Source organism: Sciurus vulgaris, assembly GCF_902686455.1.
Source record: "Sciurus vulgaris genome assembly, chromosome: 5".
NCBI lineage: Eukaryota > Metazoa > Chordata > Mammalia > Rodentia > Sciuridae > Sciurus > Sciurus vulgaris.
In genome coordinates this window covers 173,186,754-173,205,410 of record NC_136465.1, presented here as the reverse complement: position 1 = coordinate 173,205,410, position 18,657 = coordinate 173,186,754, and the positions used below count along the sequence as shown (strand labels likewise).

Genomic DNA, 18,657 nt, shown 5'->3' with positions numbered 1-18,657 from the left:
GTTGATTGTCAGTGATATTGATAAATACTATTCTTTTCTGTAATTATCTTGAATTAGATTTAGATTGATGTTGGACCAGGAGAGAGATTCTTATTACATCTGAGAACCACTAGCCAAGACATTAAGCATCAGAGATGAAGTCCTTGAGGACAAAAGCCCTTTTATGGTAGGCAGCTAATATCCTAACACTGAGCAGATAGTCGAGATCTGAAGTTCTTAGTTTGATCTTTCCAGTGGTGCGCTTGGCCACATTGCTCTAAGCTTGGCAAACCAGTTCCTCTCATTGTAGGTGTGGTGGGTATGATGTCCGCTGTACTAACTCTAGGGCCAAATGAGATCGTATGTGTGTGAAAGCAGCTTTGTAAATAAAGTATTATGTAAACGTATAGTGTTATTTTCCTGTTCAGTGCCTGTTTTGTGCCTAGAACCAAAGCATGCACATAATATATGATTAATTATACATTTTTATGACATTGATTTTTAAATTTTAAGTAAAGGTTGCAGTCTGTTAAAGGTTGATGAGAGAGCAAAATATTCTCACCTTTGATGTTATTTAGCCTCAAAATGTACTATATGTGATATATATATCTAAACTCTTTTTTTAAGTCTTTGGTCTAGTGGATTTAGTTTTTGTATATCCTCTCTCCATTTTCTCCCCCATACCCGGAATTGAACTCTGAGCCACATCCCCAACTCTGTTTTGTATTTTTTTTATTTAGAGTCAGGGTCTCACTGAGTTGCTTAGCGCCTTGCTTTTGCTGAGGCTGGCTTTGAACTCTCGATCCTCCTGCCTCAGCCTCCTGAGTCACTGGGATTACAGGCACGCACTACCGCACCCAGTTCTTCTACCCATCTTAATACGAATTTCAAATACTCAGGATCAGGCAATTATAGTGAGGTTTTGGGCTTATTATAGAAAACCAGGTTCAAAAATAGTTTAGACAAAATTGATATAGTTTGGAAATTTACATGATTATATTTTCCTTCCAGATTTGTGGTTAGAAAAGAAGCTATTCTAGAAGAGAGGGTAGAGTGGTGGTTGCTTTTTGTTGAGATCAACCATCAACATGGAGCTTGCTCTAGCAAATTATTAGGTGCCTTAAATTAAATGTCCAGCTGAAGTTCATGCAGTCTCACAGTTACAAAATAATCTTGCCAAAGAGAGTTGCAGTCATAATGTCTGCAATCGAATCATTTCCTTTTCAGGCTTGAAGGTGGGGAACCATCTGAAACTAGTCTGGTAAGATTAGTTATAAAGAAATGCCTTGGTGAGAGAGGAACCTGATGCTATTGAATAGGCAACCTAGCAAGTATGGGAATGAAGAAGGCACCCAAGGGTCCTAGGACTAATCAGACTTAAAGGCGTAGATTAGGATATGCAAGCCCAGTCTCTTGAGGTGATCTGAATAAAGCTCTTCTAGGGCATTCAGGTATGTGCTGAATATACTAGGGCAGTGGGCCAGGCAGATGGCACATTCCTGCACCAACCTTCGGAAGCCTGCCAGGTTCAAAGGCTAACGCATGGCTGTGCCCTGGCAAGAAGAGCCTGCATTTCATGTAGCATTTGGTCCTCCCCAGTTGAGGGGATGCTTTGGGACTGGGCCGGTCTCTGAGTCCACTTAAGGATTGGTGATATGTTCTCACAGTATTTGCTCCTGCCTCTTCTTGGAGTTGCTTTTTATTGTTAGTATAGCCCCAGAACTGACTCAACTCCTTTGAGTGTTTCCTCCAGAGTGGGGATGACCTGGGGTTAGTTAGCTTTTGGGATTCCGCAACTCCCCTCCTTTCCTACCTCAGCCGATCTTCATTCAGCTTGCATTCTTAAGTTTGACTAAGCCACCCATCTGAGAATAGGTGGGAAGCAAGTTAGGCTGCAGTCACCCTTTGCTCCGTGCATCCCCTTAGCTGTATAAAGGAAATTAAGTGTAATATACTCCTTACATTTCACCCCGCCACACTTTCCTGTTGCCCTTTTGATTTTTTTAATCTGATACTCAGCCTCTCCTCTCCCCACGCACACACCATTGGAGTCTCCTAAGCTATTTCTGTCCATTTAATGATCCTCAGCTGTTGCTGTAGTTCTAGCTGTCTTCATACCCAGGAGAAACAAAAAGCCAGAGGAAGAGAGGTCTTGGGTATTGTGGATCACATAGTGTGTCACACAAGATTAAATAATTTTTCTGAAACCACTAGGATGAGATTCTGAAGGAGTGTATAAATATTGGAATTACTTGAAAAAGCAGGAGAAAAAGTACAAGTAGCTTCTATCAGGGACTTTTAGCAAAGAACATTCTGGATAAGTATAATTGAAAATAAGGCATTGCCTGTTTCCAGATAGAGGAAAGAAATTTGAATGTGTTCACCATAAAGAAATGATTAAAGTTTAAGGTAATGGATATGCTAATTACTCTAATAATTTACCCAGTGTATATGAGTCAAAACATATTGTACCTCATAAAAACATACAATTATGTGCCAAATGAGTAAAAAAAATTTAAAACAGAGCAGTCTGCTGATATATGTAGCATTCTCTGCATTATTCCTAATCATGGTAGAAAATTGTAATACTTGGTAACTGGGTAATTATTTGATCACTTTGCATTCTGCTTTAGCTATTAGACTGGAATATCCCTATTAACTGGGGTGTGTGCTTAAGGAACCAAATACCTAAATATAAGGAAGGATTCTACTGTAGGAAAGATGGAAATCATTCCATCAATGGCCAGAAAAGACATTGATTTCAGTTCTGCTTTAACCTAATTCAGGTTTGTTTTGTAAAATTTTGTGCAAAACCTGCTGTAATCCAATGTACCATTTGCAAATTCAACCACACAAACTTCAGGAAATACAAAGTTGCAGTTTGTATAGCAACATGAACTCCCCTGCTATTGCACATTACCTGTTTTTAAGATGTCTTTACAAATCCTGGGGTGTGGGGAGTGGAGAAATCCTACAGTTAAATAAGCTCCTGGCTTCTTCTTAAGGTATTTGATCTTGAAAATGTTAACTCTTTCCAGCAAGTTTTGCTGCTAGTCTCAACTTTCATGTTCATACACTGCAAAGAGTTTAATTTTGTGGACTTAATTCTTAGGCAGTGAAGAAAAATTAAGTCCACAGAAAAATTTTTCATAGTCATACCAACAGAGATTAGCAAATGAGATTCTAGACTGTCCATATTTTCTGAGTAGAATTAATGCCACAAGGAAAATGCCCACTCCTAGTACTTTCAACTTTGGAAGGGATTATTCAGATGGCCCTGCCTGAATATGCTAAAGGAAGCAAATTCCCAGTTTATTTCTGTGCCATTTAGGCATTTAGTGCAAGGACATACTATGATCAAATCTTATGTGGTAAGACTTTAGTTTTTAACTAACAGGTTGGTCTTATTATGTTACCCAGGCTGGTCTCAAATTCCTGGGCTCAAGTGATCCTCCCTCTTCAGCCTCCCAAGTAGCTGGCACTACAGGTGCACACCACAGTGCCTGGTATTATGATGGAAGTGCTTGAACGTCACCTTAGAGATCCTTGGAAAAGAGTATGATGACACTGAAGTACTTGGTAGTTTGTCATCATTCTGCCACAAGTAGAGAAGAGGGAGATGAGTACCCAGAATGAAATGGTTAGCTCCAGAATTTTCTGGTGATATGATGAAGAGTTTGACTGACTTACTATTTATATATAATTATTTTTGCTGTGATTGGGATTAAGTGTGATGTCATAGAAAAATCACAGAGTTTGGTATCAAGCCATCTGAACTCTCGCACTACTCTCACTAGCTCTGCCACCAGTTACTTAACCTTTTTGAACCTCAGTTTCTTCATCTATAAAATAGAGGTAGCACATATCTCAAATAGCTGTTGAGAGTAAGGAAGTCTCTCTAGTAATTCACCTGACCCAATGACTACCTAATGTAGAAGCTAAACATACTGGATCCTTCATTTCTTAGATACTAGTTTTTTTCTCAAGCCTTTTCATAGTACTTTTGCACTCGCTTTGACCTCTGTTTATTCCACCTAAGATTACCATGCCTCAGTCACTCCATATTATTATTCCACTGTATTTTCTCCACTAATGTACCTGTTGAAGTTAAAATGTATATAACTTGATGTTATGTCCTCCCACCCCCAGAATATATGCTCTACAAAGGCAGAGACCTCATCTGTGCATGTTACTGGTTTATTGCTCAACATGGTTCCTGGCATAGGTGCATTCAGTGAGTGAATGAATGAATGAACGAACAAACGAGCGAACGAACCAGCCAGCCAACTAAGACTATCTCTAGTACCAGTGCAGGACCTCTGAAGCAGATAACTTTCTGCCTTTATAGAGTAGATGTACCTGCTTGGCGAGCTAAATGGGAAATAGGCCTATGGAGTTCTTTGCAACTTTCTAGACTTCTTTCCCATTAGGTGTAGCCACTGTTGCTCTATTAGAATGTCTGTTTCCTTTGGAATTTGATTATAAGCAGCATTTTCAGATTCTAGAGTTCTAATATATGCTATACGTATTTTGTACTATTCACTGCAATTACCTGAATTTTCCCCTAGTTAGTAAGTATATAGATTATTTCTTTCCAGCCACATATGGATAGCACTGTTAAGTAACATGTTGTGTTGTTTTAAAATATAGACAACTGCTGGGTCTTATGAAAGAAGAGAAGTGGAACATATAAACAGTACTTAAGGGCGCTTGTACTAGATTCAGACAGAGCTGGTTCCTGTTTCTGCTCTGTCCTTTATTCACTCTATGACCTGAGCAAGTTGAAGTTCTAGATTTGAAGTTTCTTGTCCATAAAATGATAGTAGCATCTTGCATGTAGTTTTGTGGTGGAAACTAAAATAACGCATGCATGCCATTTAAAAATATTATTACACAATAGAGACCTTTTGTTTTGCATATTCCAATAGCTTAAGTTTTTATACGTTGATCCTTTATAAATTACTAGGCTAGATGAATAAGTAGCCCAGGTTAACCAAGGTATTTTATGTAGAACTCTGCCTTTTATCCCTGATGGCATCAGATTAAATAGAGGATATTTACCATTTTTTGATATTATTTCTGGTTTCTAAAACAGATTATTTGAAAAACAAATTCAACTCATGTTTACCCACTGTGTATGCAGAGATGGAAGAGAAACTTATGGGATTGTAAAATGTTGGAAAGAACATCAGTAAAACTTAATCAAATTTGAAATCTCAGTTTGTATAATTTGTGGTTTTTAAACAAACTTAGAGATTCTTATAATGTCTTTATGTTACATTGTGTGTAGTTGTTACTTGATTATGTCACAAATCGCTTTGTAATTTGAATTTATTAGAAGATCCATTATTATTATTCATAATCAATCATTTATGGAATTGGACATTTCTTTCTGTCCAAGAGATGGCAGCATTTCAGTTTGAAAAACCTGTACTGTGAAATGTTTCAGTAATTGATTCATAAGCCTTTCTGAAAGAAGAGTTAAATCCATGGATTTTAAAGTAAGCTTTTTATTTTAGAATAATTTTAGACTTACACAGATGGTGCAGAGTTCCCCTATACCTGTCACCCACTTGTCTCTAATGGCAGCATCTTATATAACCGTGGTACATCTGTCAAAACTAAGGGATTAATATTGCACATTAATATTAAGTAAACTCCAAACTTTATTTGAATTTCATTCATTTTTCCCACCAGTGCCCTTTTTTTCTTCAAAGATCCAGGGCAAGGAACCCACCCCATCACAGTTAGCCATATGGTTTTTATTTTTATTTTTAAATTTTAATATAACATAATTTTTTTGTACTGGGGATTGAACCCAGGGACACATAGCCACTGAGCCACATCTCCTTTTTGTCTTAACTTTGGATTTAAAATTCAGCAGCTCCTCGTTTTTCTGGCAAAAGATAAATAGTTCTTTCTTGATCCTTTAACCACTACTTTTTATTAGCTTAGAATTTTACAAGCATGCTTTGAGCACTCACCGTACATTCACTTTCAACATTGAACGGTGCTGATTCTTCCACCCTTCTCTAGGCCTTGCTCTTTACTTACCAGATGCCTGGAATCTGAGAACAGTAAGTTGAAGGAAGAAAATTAATCATGAAAAGGACTAGAGAAACTTAGTGTTTAGGAAACTTAAGAAAATTATATATAGGTTGAATATCCTTTATCTGAAATGCTTGGGACTAGAAGTATGTCAGGTCTTTGATTCTTTTTTTTAATTTTGAAATGTTCATATGAACTTTATAGGTTGAGCATCCCCTAATACAAAAATTGGAATTGTGGATTAGGGAAACAAGAATGGAAAACAGTTCAATGGGATACTGTAAGAGTAGAGGCAGAGAGCAGGATTTGCGATGGAACCAAGTAAAGAAACCCAGAAACGTCTCTGTTCTCTTTTATATCTTTCTAAGATGTGTCAGGAAAGATTTGTAAGAGTGTCTTAGCACATTTTTTGGTGCTGTAACAAAATACCACAGACTGGGTAATTTATAGAGAATTAAAGTTAATTTGACTCATGATTCTGGAAGCTGGGAAGGACAACAGCATGGTGCCAACATCTGTTAGGGCCATCTTGCCTTGTCTTAACGTGGTGAGAAAGAGCAAGAGTGCTAGCTTGGGTTTTTCTTCCTCATATAGAGCCACTAATTCCATCGTGGGTGCCCAACCTCATGACCTTGTCTAATCCTAATGACTTCCCAAATAACCCCACCATCAGTCACCATTAACATATGAATTTGGAGCTTTAATTTCCAACACCAGCCTTTTGGGGCACATTGAAACATAGTAGGGCACATACAATAAGCAGGGACCCAGAGGAGAATTACTTTTTGGGAATATCACAAAACTACTTAAAACTTTGGTACAAACTAACTAAGCATGAATATAAAATATTTTAAAATCTCAGCTGTGTGTCCACTCATTCTACCTCATATAGAATGAATCTTATTTTTCTTTTTGACATCCACCATTGGGTAGTATCACCTTTGTGCTCTCATAATACCTAAAAGATATATAACACTTTTTTTTTCCCCCAAGAAACCATTTCTTTTTTATATATACGCACACATACACAAGACCAGATAAGACTTAACTTTGCCAGGAACCCTTAGGGCAAATCCACTTTTGGCATGTGTGCTTTCAAAGTTGTGTTTCTCTTTTTCTTTTTGAGTGAAAGTGCTGTTATAGACATGAATATCTTTCTTATAGCATTGCAATTCATTTTGAACCCCTTTTCCCAGTAGACCTAAGTTCTGTGAGGATGAAGACTATATTTTCTTCAAATACACAACCCTAACACTCAGCCCTTTGAGAATACAAAAGATGTTTGAGGGGTTGGGGATTTAGCTCCGTGGCAGAGTGCTTGCCTAACACATGTAGGACCCTGAGTTCAGTCCCCAGCCCTGGGAAAAAAAAAATGTTGAGTGCAAGAATAAGACTACTCTAACCACTTAGTTAGGATGTGTCTCTTTACTTTGAAAATTCTCTTCACACTTGTTAGTACTCATTTGATGTTTGTTTCCTCCTTATATTAAATTTCACTAAAGACATGAACTGTATCTGTCTGGCATATAGCAAACCCTCTTATTCCTTGAGTGAATACTGAAGAAAAGAGAAGTTTTGAATAAAGAACTAAGGAAGAATTGAATACGGCCCACATTTGAGGCGAGTAGACCTGCTGACCAACTGACACAGGAGCCCAGAGCAGGCAAGCAAGTGAGAGCCTAGGAGTAAGTGGCCTGTGTGCCATAATTCCTCACTGTGGTTTCTCCAGCAGTCTCTATTCTCCAGACACTTTTAGTATCTTAAACAGTTGACTGTGTAGCAGCAAAAATGTGAAGACTTAGTCATCACAAAACATTGAAGGAGGAAAAACTGGATTCTAGGATTTGACCTCTCTCATATACTTTATTCTTGTCCTGTGAAATATTTACCACAACTTGGAATTGTTTGTTGTCACTCTTCAATGTCTGTTTCTCCACTGTGACTAGAGGCCACAGGTGTATCTAGCACCTTGCACAGTCTGACACAGTAGTGTTGGTTTTAGTAAATTCTTGTTTTAGGTAAATGAATGGGGAACACAATGCCTATCCCAACTCTAAATCCCTACATCAGTAGTGATGCTGGAAAGTAACCCAGTAGAATTTAGGGAACACCTTCTGTTGGAGGCATCCTTCATAAAACCTAGGAATGAAACTCGTGAGAATAACCTTGGGTTCTGAGTGACAGAACCCAAGTATGGTATGTTTTTACAAATTGGATGCCACTAAGTGATTTTTCAGGCATATAGGAGCAACCAAAGTGTGTAAAAGTACACCAGTAGGTATGATTCACTGCTACAGAGATGATCATTCTGTCGGTATGTTGAGCTCCATGTAAAACTAAAACCCACCTTGTTCCTTCTCTGCCCTTCCCAATAAAACACATTTTTCATTTTGAAGCTAGAAGTAGTTGTGTAAATTGCTGACTTAAGTTGATTTGCTTATTTATTCTGAGACTGGTGCCTGAAAGTTAGAGGAGGAAAATGTTTCAATTATTAGTAGAACCAACTTTGGGAATTTATAGGGGCAGAATTCAGAGTAAGAAAGTACTGTCTGAAGTTATTTTTTAATAATTAATGCTTTTAAATAAATGTATTATACTTTGATTTCCCAAGCAGTTGATTATTCAAATAGCATTTGTTGCCATTGTTCTAGGCAGATGAAAAACTTGGTTATTTTCATGGGGTGTGGAGAGCCTAGGGTTTTCCACTTTATGGTTTCTTTTCCAATACTTTTCTGGCAGGCAGCTTAGTGGACTTCACCGTCCATCAACTCTAAAGGCATCTGTTCATCTATATATAGGCTGTTCACACAGACTCATTTAGAAACAGATGATATATTAAATTTGTGGAATTCAGTAGCAGCGATTGTATAAAGACTCAGGCTTGTGCACAGTAGTTGTTCTTGTTTAGTTTTTATTGAAGACTCTAGAGTGACGTACAGTGAGATAGGGTATGTCAAATCCTTATTCCCTTGAATCTCCTTGGACTAAGCATTGTCTGAAAACATCTTCACTGGTTTCAGATATTTCTTGGTGAGGATGAATGAGCTTTAAATTCATGGTCATTGAAGCATAACTCCTGATTGGGGTGATTTCTGCAGTGCGCACAGGGTACATGGCTCATGTCACTTTCTTAATTTACTGAAAAGGAGTTATGATTTCTTCTGAAATCCGTAAGACATGAAAGTGTAAAGGCATTTTATCAAGAGTGTTTAGAATTAAGAGGAAGTAAGATAACTAAGAAAAAGGAAAATTCACATATATGCTGTTTCTTTGTAGTTGAAAATCTTAGAAGGATCATTGGAAATCTACACAGCCAGGAAGATAAATTAATGAAGTATAAGTTGACCTCTATAACCCAGAATTCACTGCTTTTGCCTTTTTCCTGTCTTAAGTACATTGTTAGAGCTAGCAGGATAGAGTGGTGCAGTGTTTGAAATGATACACACCTATAGTCAGGTGTAGTAATACTTAAGATAATACTGACCCAGAGTAAACACTGTTACTTGAATGGGAAACTTGGTCGGATTTTAGATGAGTGCAGAGTTGGAAATTAAATTTTTGGAGGGACAATATGGAATTTTTAGGAGGGACAATAACTGGACTTTAATTTTGTAGTTTTATAGATGAAAAATTTATTAAAGAACAAATATTAGTTTTTATAGACTATAGACTTTGAGACTATAGATTTTGAGATCCAGTTCAATTTAAGAAGCAATTATTAAATGCCAGCCATATACGAGGTGCTGGGGGCATCCATTAATAAGATACATTTCCTGCCCTCTAGGAATTTATAAACTAGTAAGAGAGATAGGTTTAGGGGTAACTATTACTTAGGGCAGAATACTTTTTCGTATTTTGTGCTCAGTGTTAGAACACTTGACTAGCATGTACAGGGTCCTAGGGGGAAGAGGGGGTGGAGAGCAGAGGAGGAACCCTGTAAGGTTGGTACCATTTTAAGGATGAGAAAACTAAAAGTCAGAACTTTGTACTTTTCATAACAGTTTAAAAGGTAGGTCACAGAAGGTCCAGGGTAATTCTGCATGTGGGAGAGAGAGCTGGGAAGGCCAGATGAAGAAAGTGGGCATTCCCTGGTGACGTGAATAAAAGAGGCAGCAAGAGGTTCATGGTACTTGAGGAAGAGTAGCTGGACAGTCCTGGTTGGGATGTCAAAGAATGGGAGATGTGACCCAAGTGAGGACAGAGCCCTTGAGCTACTGCAGGAAGGGAAAGAGTGTTGGGATAAATTTGGTAAGAGTAATGTGAGGTGTGGAGATCGGAGTTGGCTCAGACGTTGAAATCAGGACTGGGGAGGGTAGTGATTCCTAAAGAGGTGAGAAGGATGGGTGGTGGATTAGGTTTTTGGGAAAAAGAGGTTCTGCTTTGAACCTGCTGTGTTTGAGATGCAGGCAGGAGCCTGGTTATGGATCTCTCAATCTTGGAGGCCTCCCTAAAAACTGCTCTGTGGAAGAGGCTCTGTGGAAGAGGCCAATGTTAAGAACCCTATGATTCCCAGCAGATGCAGGTTCCCCTCAGCTGTGACTTGAAGGGCCCTATAATTGAAGACCTATCATGTAAGGGGACTTCCTTTGGCCTATGGGATCCTCTTAACTCCCCTTTGCACATTTTCTTAGTCTCGGAACAACAGCTTGCCATTGTCCTGTGTAATGTCTGGTTGTTGCCTCTTTAGGTTCCATTAACTTTTGCAGTTATATAATTTAACTTTTGCAGTTATATAACTATATATATAACTATATGTAACTTTTGCAGTTAAATAATTGACTTCTAACTTAATAAAAATCCCTTTTAAGTTGTTTTGTTAGGTAGTGTTGCCCAAGTAGAAATAGGAGAACCACCTCTCAGTCTACTAGCCCGGATGTGCTTTGAGTCATCTAGCTTGGTTGTTTCACCTCAACATAAAAAGGCCCTGAGTCAAGAGGAAGAGAAAGAAAAGAGGTGTATTAATGGCACACTATCTTCTGGTCTAGAGAAATGCATAGCTTGGTGAAAATAGCTCTGGTTTTAGATATAAAAGAGAAGAGTTTACAAATAACCAGTATCTCCCGCCCTCTGAGCAGCTGGATCATTCACTATATACACGTTGTAAACATTCAATAAGGAAGTGCACGTACCTGGAGATCTCACTATTTGCTGGGTGGTGGTCCTCATGATATTTTCTATGAGTTCAGAATTGGTGTTTTTCAGTCTTAGAAGGAGGACCCAATATTTAGAAGGTTTTGAGCAAGAGGCAAGTCTCGGGTACTCTGTGGATTGTTATCGCTCTGCAAGACACTTCGCAACTTCCTCTTGCCACCCACAGCAGAATACGGAAACCCTGCTGTATCAGGACACTTCTGCAATTACACAGTTACAATTCAAGGGAATCTTTTCACGCTACAACCTTCTGTTTTTACTTCTCTGCATTTGAAAATGTGTCTTTTGAGGTGGAATACCCGACTGATCCCTCATCTTTCCTCTCTTTGCTGCCCTGCAGTACTGCAGTTGAAGCTCCAGCAACGCCGGACCCGGGAAGAACTGGTGAGCCAAGGGATCATGCCACGTAAGTGCCTCTCTCTCTTAGCTTTTGATTGTCACTTTAACATGGTTGTGTGAACCCAGTATGCCCCTGAAAGCATGTAACAGAAAACAAGGGCGGTAGGTTTTATTTTTCACTCTTTTTCTTCCTCATGCTTTTCCAAGTCCAGGGAGTCTCAGTCACTAAAAAGTTAAGATAACTGTCCTAATTGATGAAGTTCTGTGACGCAAACTGCATTAGGCATAAATGGTGCCAGTGAATCTTTCTTTGCTTTCAAATCACACCTTTCAGAAGCTTTCTATGCCTTGTTACACTTCCCGGTACCAGAGGAGGAGTCTTTGCTCTGTCTGAGCTCTTGTGAGGAAGAACTCACTTGTTGCACATGCTTTGCCTTTACGTTCTAGCCCACCTGTTCTCATTGAGTATTTTCAATGAACCACAGGTTAATTTAAAGCAAGATCCTCAGGTGCCCTGTGGCTGCCATGGGTGTCGAGCATGCCTGAGTGAAATCGTGGGTGGACTGTCATGGTGCTGGCCCAGTGTGTGCAGAGCTGTAACTTGGGGGAGAAAGGAAACTAAATCTTGGAATCTATCAATAGTGAGAAAATCCACTTTGAATAACAACAGCATTATAAACAGTAAAAGGTGAAGCCAGCAGGATTTTGCTCCTTTTGACATTTCTTTCTAACTTATCAGCAGAAAGACAAGTTCTCCTTCTGTTTGTATGCCGTCACCGCTTGTATACATACTAATGAAGTAAATAAATAAATAAAATAAAAATCACCAGGCATGGTATCACATACCTATACTCCTAGAAAATTGCTTGCAATTCTGGCAACTTGGAGGCTGAGGCAGGAGGATCACAAGTTTGAGGCAATTAAGTGAGAATAAGAAAGAGTTGGGGATGTGGTTCAGTGGCAGAGCACCCCTCAGTATAATCCCCGATACCAAAACAGAAAGTCATGCAGCAGCTTCTGGCTTCATCATGGAACAACTGGTATTTTCCACCTTAACTCAGTGCTACTGACCTGTTGCCACTGTGTGTTCCTAAATCTCATTCGCTCATTCACTCATAGTACTAATATGTTCCAATTGATAAAGCAAGATAAATCTCCTGCTCTCAGGAGATTTATGTTTAGAAGGACAAGGCTGATAATTAAAAAGGGGACAAGTAACCAGGTGTGGTGATGCACACCTGTAATCCCAGTGACTTGGGAGGCTGAAGCAGGAGGACAGGTGGGCAACTTAGTGAAACTGTAAGCAATTTAGACTCCATCTCAAAAAAATAAAAAGAACTGGGAATATAACTCAGTGGTAAAGTGCCCCTAGTTTGAATCCTCAGTACCTAAAATAAATAAATAAATAAATAAATAAATAAATAAATAAATAAATAAATAAATAAATAAAAGGAAACAAGTAAATAAGATAATTTTAGAACCCAATAAATGCTATGATATAAACTAACTGGTGTGAATGTGTTAACAAATAATAGGAATAAAGCAGGGTGACTTTATAGATAAGATGACCAAGAAAAGCCTCCCTAAAGAAGAAATATTGGAGCTGAGATCTATAGAAGAGTTGGAGTCAACCATTCAGAAAGCAGGAAGAGGGTTCAGGTAGAAGGAAAAAATAAATGTCAGGCCTAGTACAGGCAAGAGCTTGGTGCTTTTGAAAGAACCTCGAACAGGCGAGTGTGACTGGGCCATGGTGTGTGAGGGAGGGGGTCTAGTGGAGATGGGCAAGGGGACAGGCCCATTCACCAGGGTCTGTCAACACATGGAGGAGATACACTGAATTTTAAGTACAATGAGAAACCATCGAAGGCTTTTAAGGCAAGTGAGAATGGTATTTGATTTATATCATGGTAATGGTAGATCCATTTCTCAGAGTTAAAACCTTAAAGGTTAGCAGTCAGGAGTCTATTTCTGTTCTAAGCATCAGCCAGTCTTTTTGTTTACTGCAGCTTCCTACCAAACTGTTTACCTACATTAAACTAGCTCCTGTGGCCCTTCAACGAATGATTTCCCAACCCTAACCCTTAGTGTGAGGTGGTTTGTGCAGTGGGTTAGTAATGTGATCAGGTAGGGCAGTCAGTCAGTACTGTGCTTTATAGAACACTTCCCGACCTGCTAGTCTGCAAACCTCCTAGAGAAACAAATTACCTGGCATCTCAGCTGCTTGTCCCTTTCCTAGAAGATGGTATGTTTTTAGTGTCTACTTTGTATCTAAGTGCCTAAGGCGCAGGATTTTTTTTTTTTTTTTTTTTTAAGTACAGGGGATTGAACCCAGGAGCACTTAACCACTGAGCTACATTCCCCTACCCTTTTTATATTTTATTTAGAGACAGGGTCTCACTCAGTTGCTTAGGGCCTCACTCAGTTGCTGAGGCTGGCTTTGAACTCTCCATCCCCCTGCCTTAGCCTCCCGAGCCACTGGGATTACAGGCGTGTGCCACTGTGCCCAGCCATAATGTAGTCTTAAATGATCTAGAAATTAAAGAAATATAAGGCATGATACCTACCCTCAAAATATTGAACAGCCACAATTTGGGTAACTGTAGTTTACCCATTTATGATAAAGAGCAGTTCAGTACTGATACATGGATGTTGACTGTGATTATGCTACTAATTCTGAGATCATAATGCAGTTTCTCAGGATCAAAGAACCAGGCAGATGGTGCCCTGAATTATTCTTTTTATCTTTCATTTTGTAACAGGTGCTCCTGGAGACCATTGTTTACTAGAACTTACCGATCACAGTTTCCTTGCTTAGCTTTTCTTATAGTGTGCCTTGTTAAAACGATTGATATGATATTAGGTGGCCCAATATCCCAGCAACTCAGGATGCTGAGGCAGAAGGATCCCTAGTTTGAGGCCAGCCTCAGCAATTTAGCAAGACCCTGTCTCAAAATACAAAAATAAAAAAGGCTGGGGATGCAGCTCAGTGGTGAAAATGTCCCTGGGTTTAGTCCCTAGTGCCCCCCAAAATAATGATGATGATGCTTCAGCTATTGCAGTTATCTGCTTATATCTTGTAGTAGACCATGAACTTGAGAAAGTATCTTATTTATGCTTCTGTTTCCAGTACCTCGCCCTACATGAATGAAGACAGCTAATTGTGTGTGTGTGTGTGTGTGTGTGTGTGTGTGTGTGTGTGTGTGTTTTAGAAACAGATCCCACTCTGTTGCAGACCTGCTGAAATTCTGGACATGGAATTTAAACAGATGTTCCTATTTTGTCAGGAGCCCAGGTTCTAAAATTGTTCTAAATATTTAATTGTGTGTACTTTGGGTTATTCTCTGTCCCTGTGAAGTGAAAGTAATTGCCTTTCCTCTAGGAGTAGAAATGACCTGCTTGTATGAGAACAGTGCACCTTCCAAGAGACACCATTACCTGTGGACACAATCTTTTTCTGCTTTTCTAGTGATGGAAGTAGGTAGCAAACTCTTAGATATGAGAAAGAATGTTGAAACTTGGGAATAGTTTCAGGTGTGCTCATCTATATACCTGATATATATATGGATACATGGATGCGGTTCTGGGTTCCTGAAGATGAGGGAGTAACCCTGCTTCATTCAGCCCCCCTTTCTCTTACTGTGATCTTTAGTGTTCCTTGCTATCTTCACCAACTCCTTACCTCACCCACACTGCATATCTGTAAGGAAAACGTGAGCAGTGCTGTGACAAAGTGTAAGTTGTTGGCAGGTCGTTGTAGAACTTCGGAGAACCCGAAAAAATAACAGCTGGTTGGAAGCGCCCACTTCATTCCCACTGTGTTGGCCTCAGGAGTTTCTGAAAAGAGCCCTCATGTTAAGTTTGCTATACAACTCTGGAGGAAAGACAGGGCCTTGAGCCAGGGAAAGGAGCAAGGTCACCATGGCTGTGTTTTGTCTCATCGTTTCGGCTGGTTTATTACCTTTTATCAAGTTCTTCCCATGCCCACTTTTTTTTCTAGCTCTAGGAAGAGAAAACCCACCCAGCTCTTTTCCCGGAACACTCACACACAGTTCCCCAGAGGTCTGTTCAGACATTGTATCTGCAGGATTCACTGTGCTGCAGAACGGCTCTTATATGTTGTTCAGTTGGGAAATGGACTTTCCATAGATTTAGAGGGTGACCATCCTCCAGTTTCCTCTGCTGCTTGATGTGCTCTGCCCACACACCTCAGTGTGGGGCTGACTCTGGTTTCTGATAAGCTGTTGAACAGGATTGTTTCCCAGTAATCCTGTATTCTCATTGTGTAAAACATCTGTCTTGAATTTAACACCACTTAAACCCTCCCGTGAGCAGAGTGCCAGACAGCAGAGGCACTCACAGTCTAGGTCCTGAACTTTCTCTAACACTCTGTGAAGATCTGAGGCTCTTAAGGGAGAGGAAAGATGGCACAGACAGGGAGCAGGTCTCTAAGTCAAAGATTGTGACCAGGATTGTGACCAGGGTGAAGACTCAAAACAAGAGGGTCCTGGTGGTAGGTGTCCTTTGTTCTCAAACAGAACTTCCCTGCAACTCTTCTACACTTAGAGGTATACAATGTCACTAGGGGAAGGTAAAAATTAAGAGAATTGTTTTGATAGTGAGCACTGTCCCAGAGGAATAACCTTTCGAAGGAAAAGGAAAAATGTGGAAGTTCTCCTGACTCAGGCAAATGAGAAAGAAGCCTCCTGTGACCTCTTTGAGTGTGAGAGAAGAACCATATCTGACTCTTCTTTTTCTGTCTTCTTGTGCCATCGAGACTCCTGGAGAAGTAGCATAGAGTGGCAATGTGTTTCTAACACTATAGTTAATCCCGATTCACCAGTTTCCACAAGTAGATTAGTAGAAAACCTTGATGCCTTGGCAAGCACCTGAAGAAATAATTATTTTTGTCCTAGGGATACTCTAGGGACTTTGTTTTCTCTTCTTTATCAAGCTTGTCCTGTCTTGTCCTTTTCCTTTTTCTTTTTTTTCATGGTGCTGGGGATCAAATGCAGGACCTCAAACATGTTAGGCAAGCACTTTACCACTGAGCTTCATACCCAGGCCTTTAAGTGGTGTATGTATGTGCTAGTCCAGTAGTGCCATTAGTAAGTTCTGTTCCCTCTGAGTGGTTAGGAGAATCCAGAAGGTGAAGGCAGCACAACTTGGAGAGGGCTGCCAATTAGTTTAAATCCAGAGGCCGTTCAGACTTGTGTACCCTTGGAATGCCAAGTGGCAGATCAGTCAGCTGGTTTTGAAAGGTGGTTTGTGGGTCTACAAGTAGGGCCTAAGCATCTACAAGTAGGCCCTAAGCATCTCACATTGATCCTGGACAGATTGGCTTCACTTAGTGGGCTCCTGTAGCTCTGTAATTTTTTTTCTTTTGGTGGTGGGAATTGAACCCAGGGATACTCTACGTCTCAAGCCTTGTTTGTTTTGTTTTGTTTTGTTATTTGAAACAAGATCTTAGAAGTTGCCCAGACTGGCCTTGAACTTGTAATTCTCCTACTTCAACCCCCTTAGTAGCTGGGATTAAGGGCATGTACTACCATCCCTGGCAAGCTCTGTTTTGTTTTAAAAATGCTTTTATTAGTGCATTATACTTATATGTAATAGTTGGGTTTATTTTGACATAATCATGCATGAAGGAATTTAATTTGCTCCATTTCAGTCCCCAGTGCCTCCTTTTCCCATCTCCTCAGTCCCCCTCCCGCTTACTGACCGGCCTTCCATCCATCCATTTATTTTTTTAATTGGTGCTTTATGAATATGCATAGAGGTGGAATTCACTATGGTATATTTACACATATAGCATAATTATGTTAAATTCATTCTGCATTTGAGGTCTGTGTTTTTAATAAGCTTTGCTACATCTTGCCTTTCCATCTCTCCAATGTGATACCTTTGTCACTCTTCACATGATGACAAGGGTGCACAGTGGAGCAAAACTTCCATGGTGATTAGGAAGCAAAAGAGGAAGAAGCAAGGGCTGGGGTTCTACTGTCCTTTCAAGGGCATACCTCCAGTCACATCTGAAGACCTCCTGTCAGGCTCAAAGGCTTCATCACCTCCTAAATGCCACCAGCTGAGAACCAAACCACTATACCTTGGCCCTTGGAGGGGACCTTTATTCAAACTGTAGCAACCAAGTTCAAAATAATCAGCCCTTAATGATTTAACCTTTGGAATTCACTGTATCTATTGACATTCTTGCTGTACAAGACCATGTGGCCACCTCTCCCGGTCTTAGCCTCTTCCACCACCAGGGTCAAGAGTGGAGGACTCGGGGCTGGGGATATAGCTCAGTTGGTAGAGTGATAGAGTGCCTGCCTCACATGCACAAGGCCCTGGGTTCAATCCCCAGCACAAAAAAAAAAAAAAAAAAAAAAGAGTGGAGGACTCTAGAGCAGGTTGCACTTCTTGGAAAAGATTTAGCTTCTTCAGGTATCCATTTTTTACATCCATACTTGATAGTTGGCTTTCCTGCTGGTTTGGGTGGGGGTGACAGCTCAGGTGCAAAAACTGGGTGGTGGCAGGCCTGCTTACCAAAACAGGATGTGTGCAGAATGCTTCTGACTGTTAGTTTGGATCCTGGTTTGTACCAGAATATGTGGTCCCTTCTTAGACGTCTATCTAAGCTCTGTCCTTGCTTAATATGAATGTAGTTCTGGTTCCCACTGATAATGGTCAGTCTCTGGAACTAGATACAAGTCTTTGGTTAATGGCTTTGTTGCAGGATATTTTGGTAGACATTTTAGTGTGCCAACTAAAAGCAGAAAGACAAAAAATGGAAGCCAGGCCTAGTTAGCATTTGACTACATACATATGTAATTGCTTCAGAAGGATGATGGCACAGAAAAAAGCAGAACCTGTGCCTTAAGCTTAACACAGCTTCTGGCAGATGGCAGAGCACTTTCACTTTATTTAATGTTAATCTTCACCCGGTGCAGTAGTAAGTACAGTACAGTTGTGAGCGGGGCTGGTAGCTTCAGGGGAATCATGTGACTTGCCCTAGGTCACGCTGTATCTGGGTAGGCAGATTCAATACAGCTTTTCTGGCCCTGGACCTGTTGTGAATTGCTAACGTTCAGTAGTTCTTGCCCTTGTGGGAATGTGGTGATATGGCCTGCTGTGTTCTCAGCA

General features: G+C 40.0%; 1 protein-coding gene across 1 annotated transcript in view; it reads left to right on the top strand.

Moving 5' to 3' along the window:
- MRTFA (myocardin related transcription factor A) overlaps positions 1 to 18,657 on the top strand; it is a 181,037-nt gene that overhangs the window by 132,861 nt on the left and 29,519 nt on the right. The window contains 1 exon segment of the mRNA XM_079140783.1: positions 11,519 to 11,584. Within this exon segment, the coding sequence (XP_078996909.1) occupies positions 11,519 to 11,584 (66 nt within the window).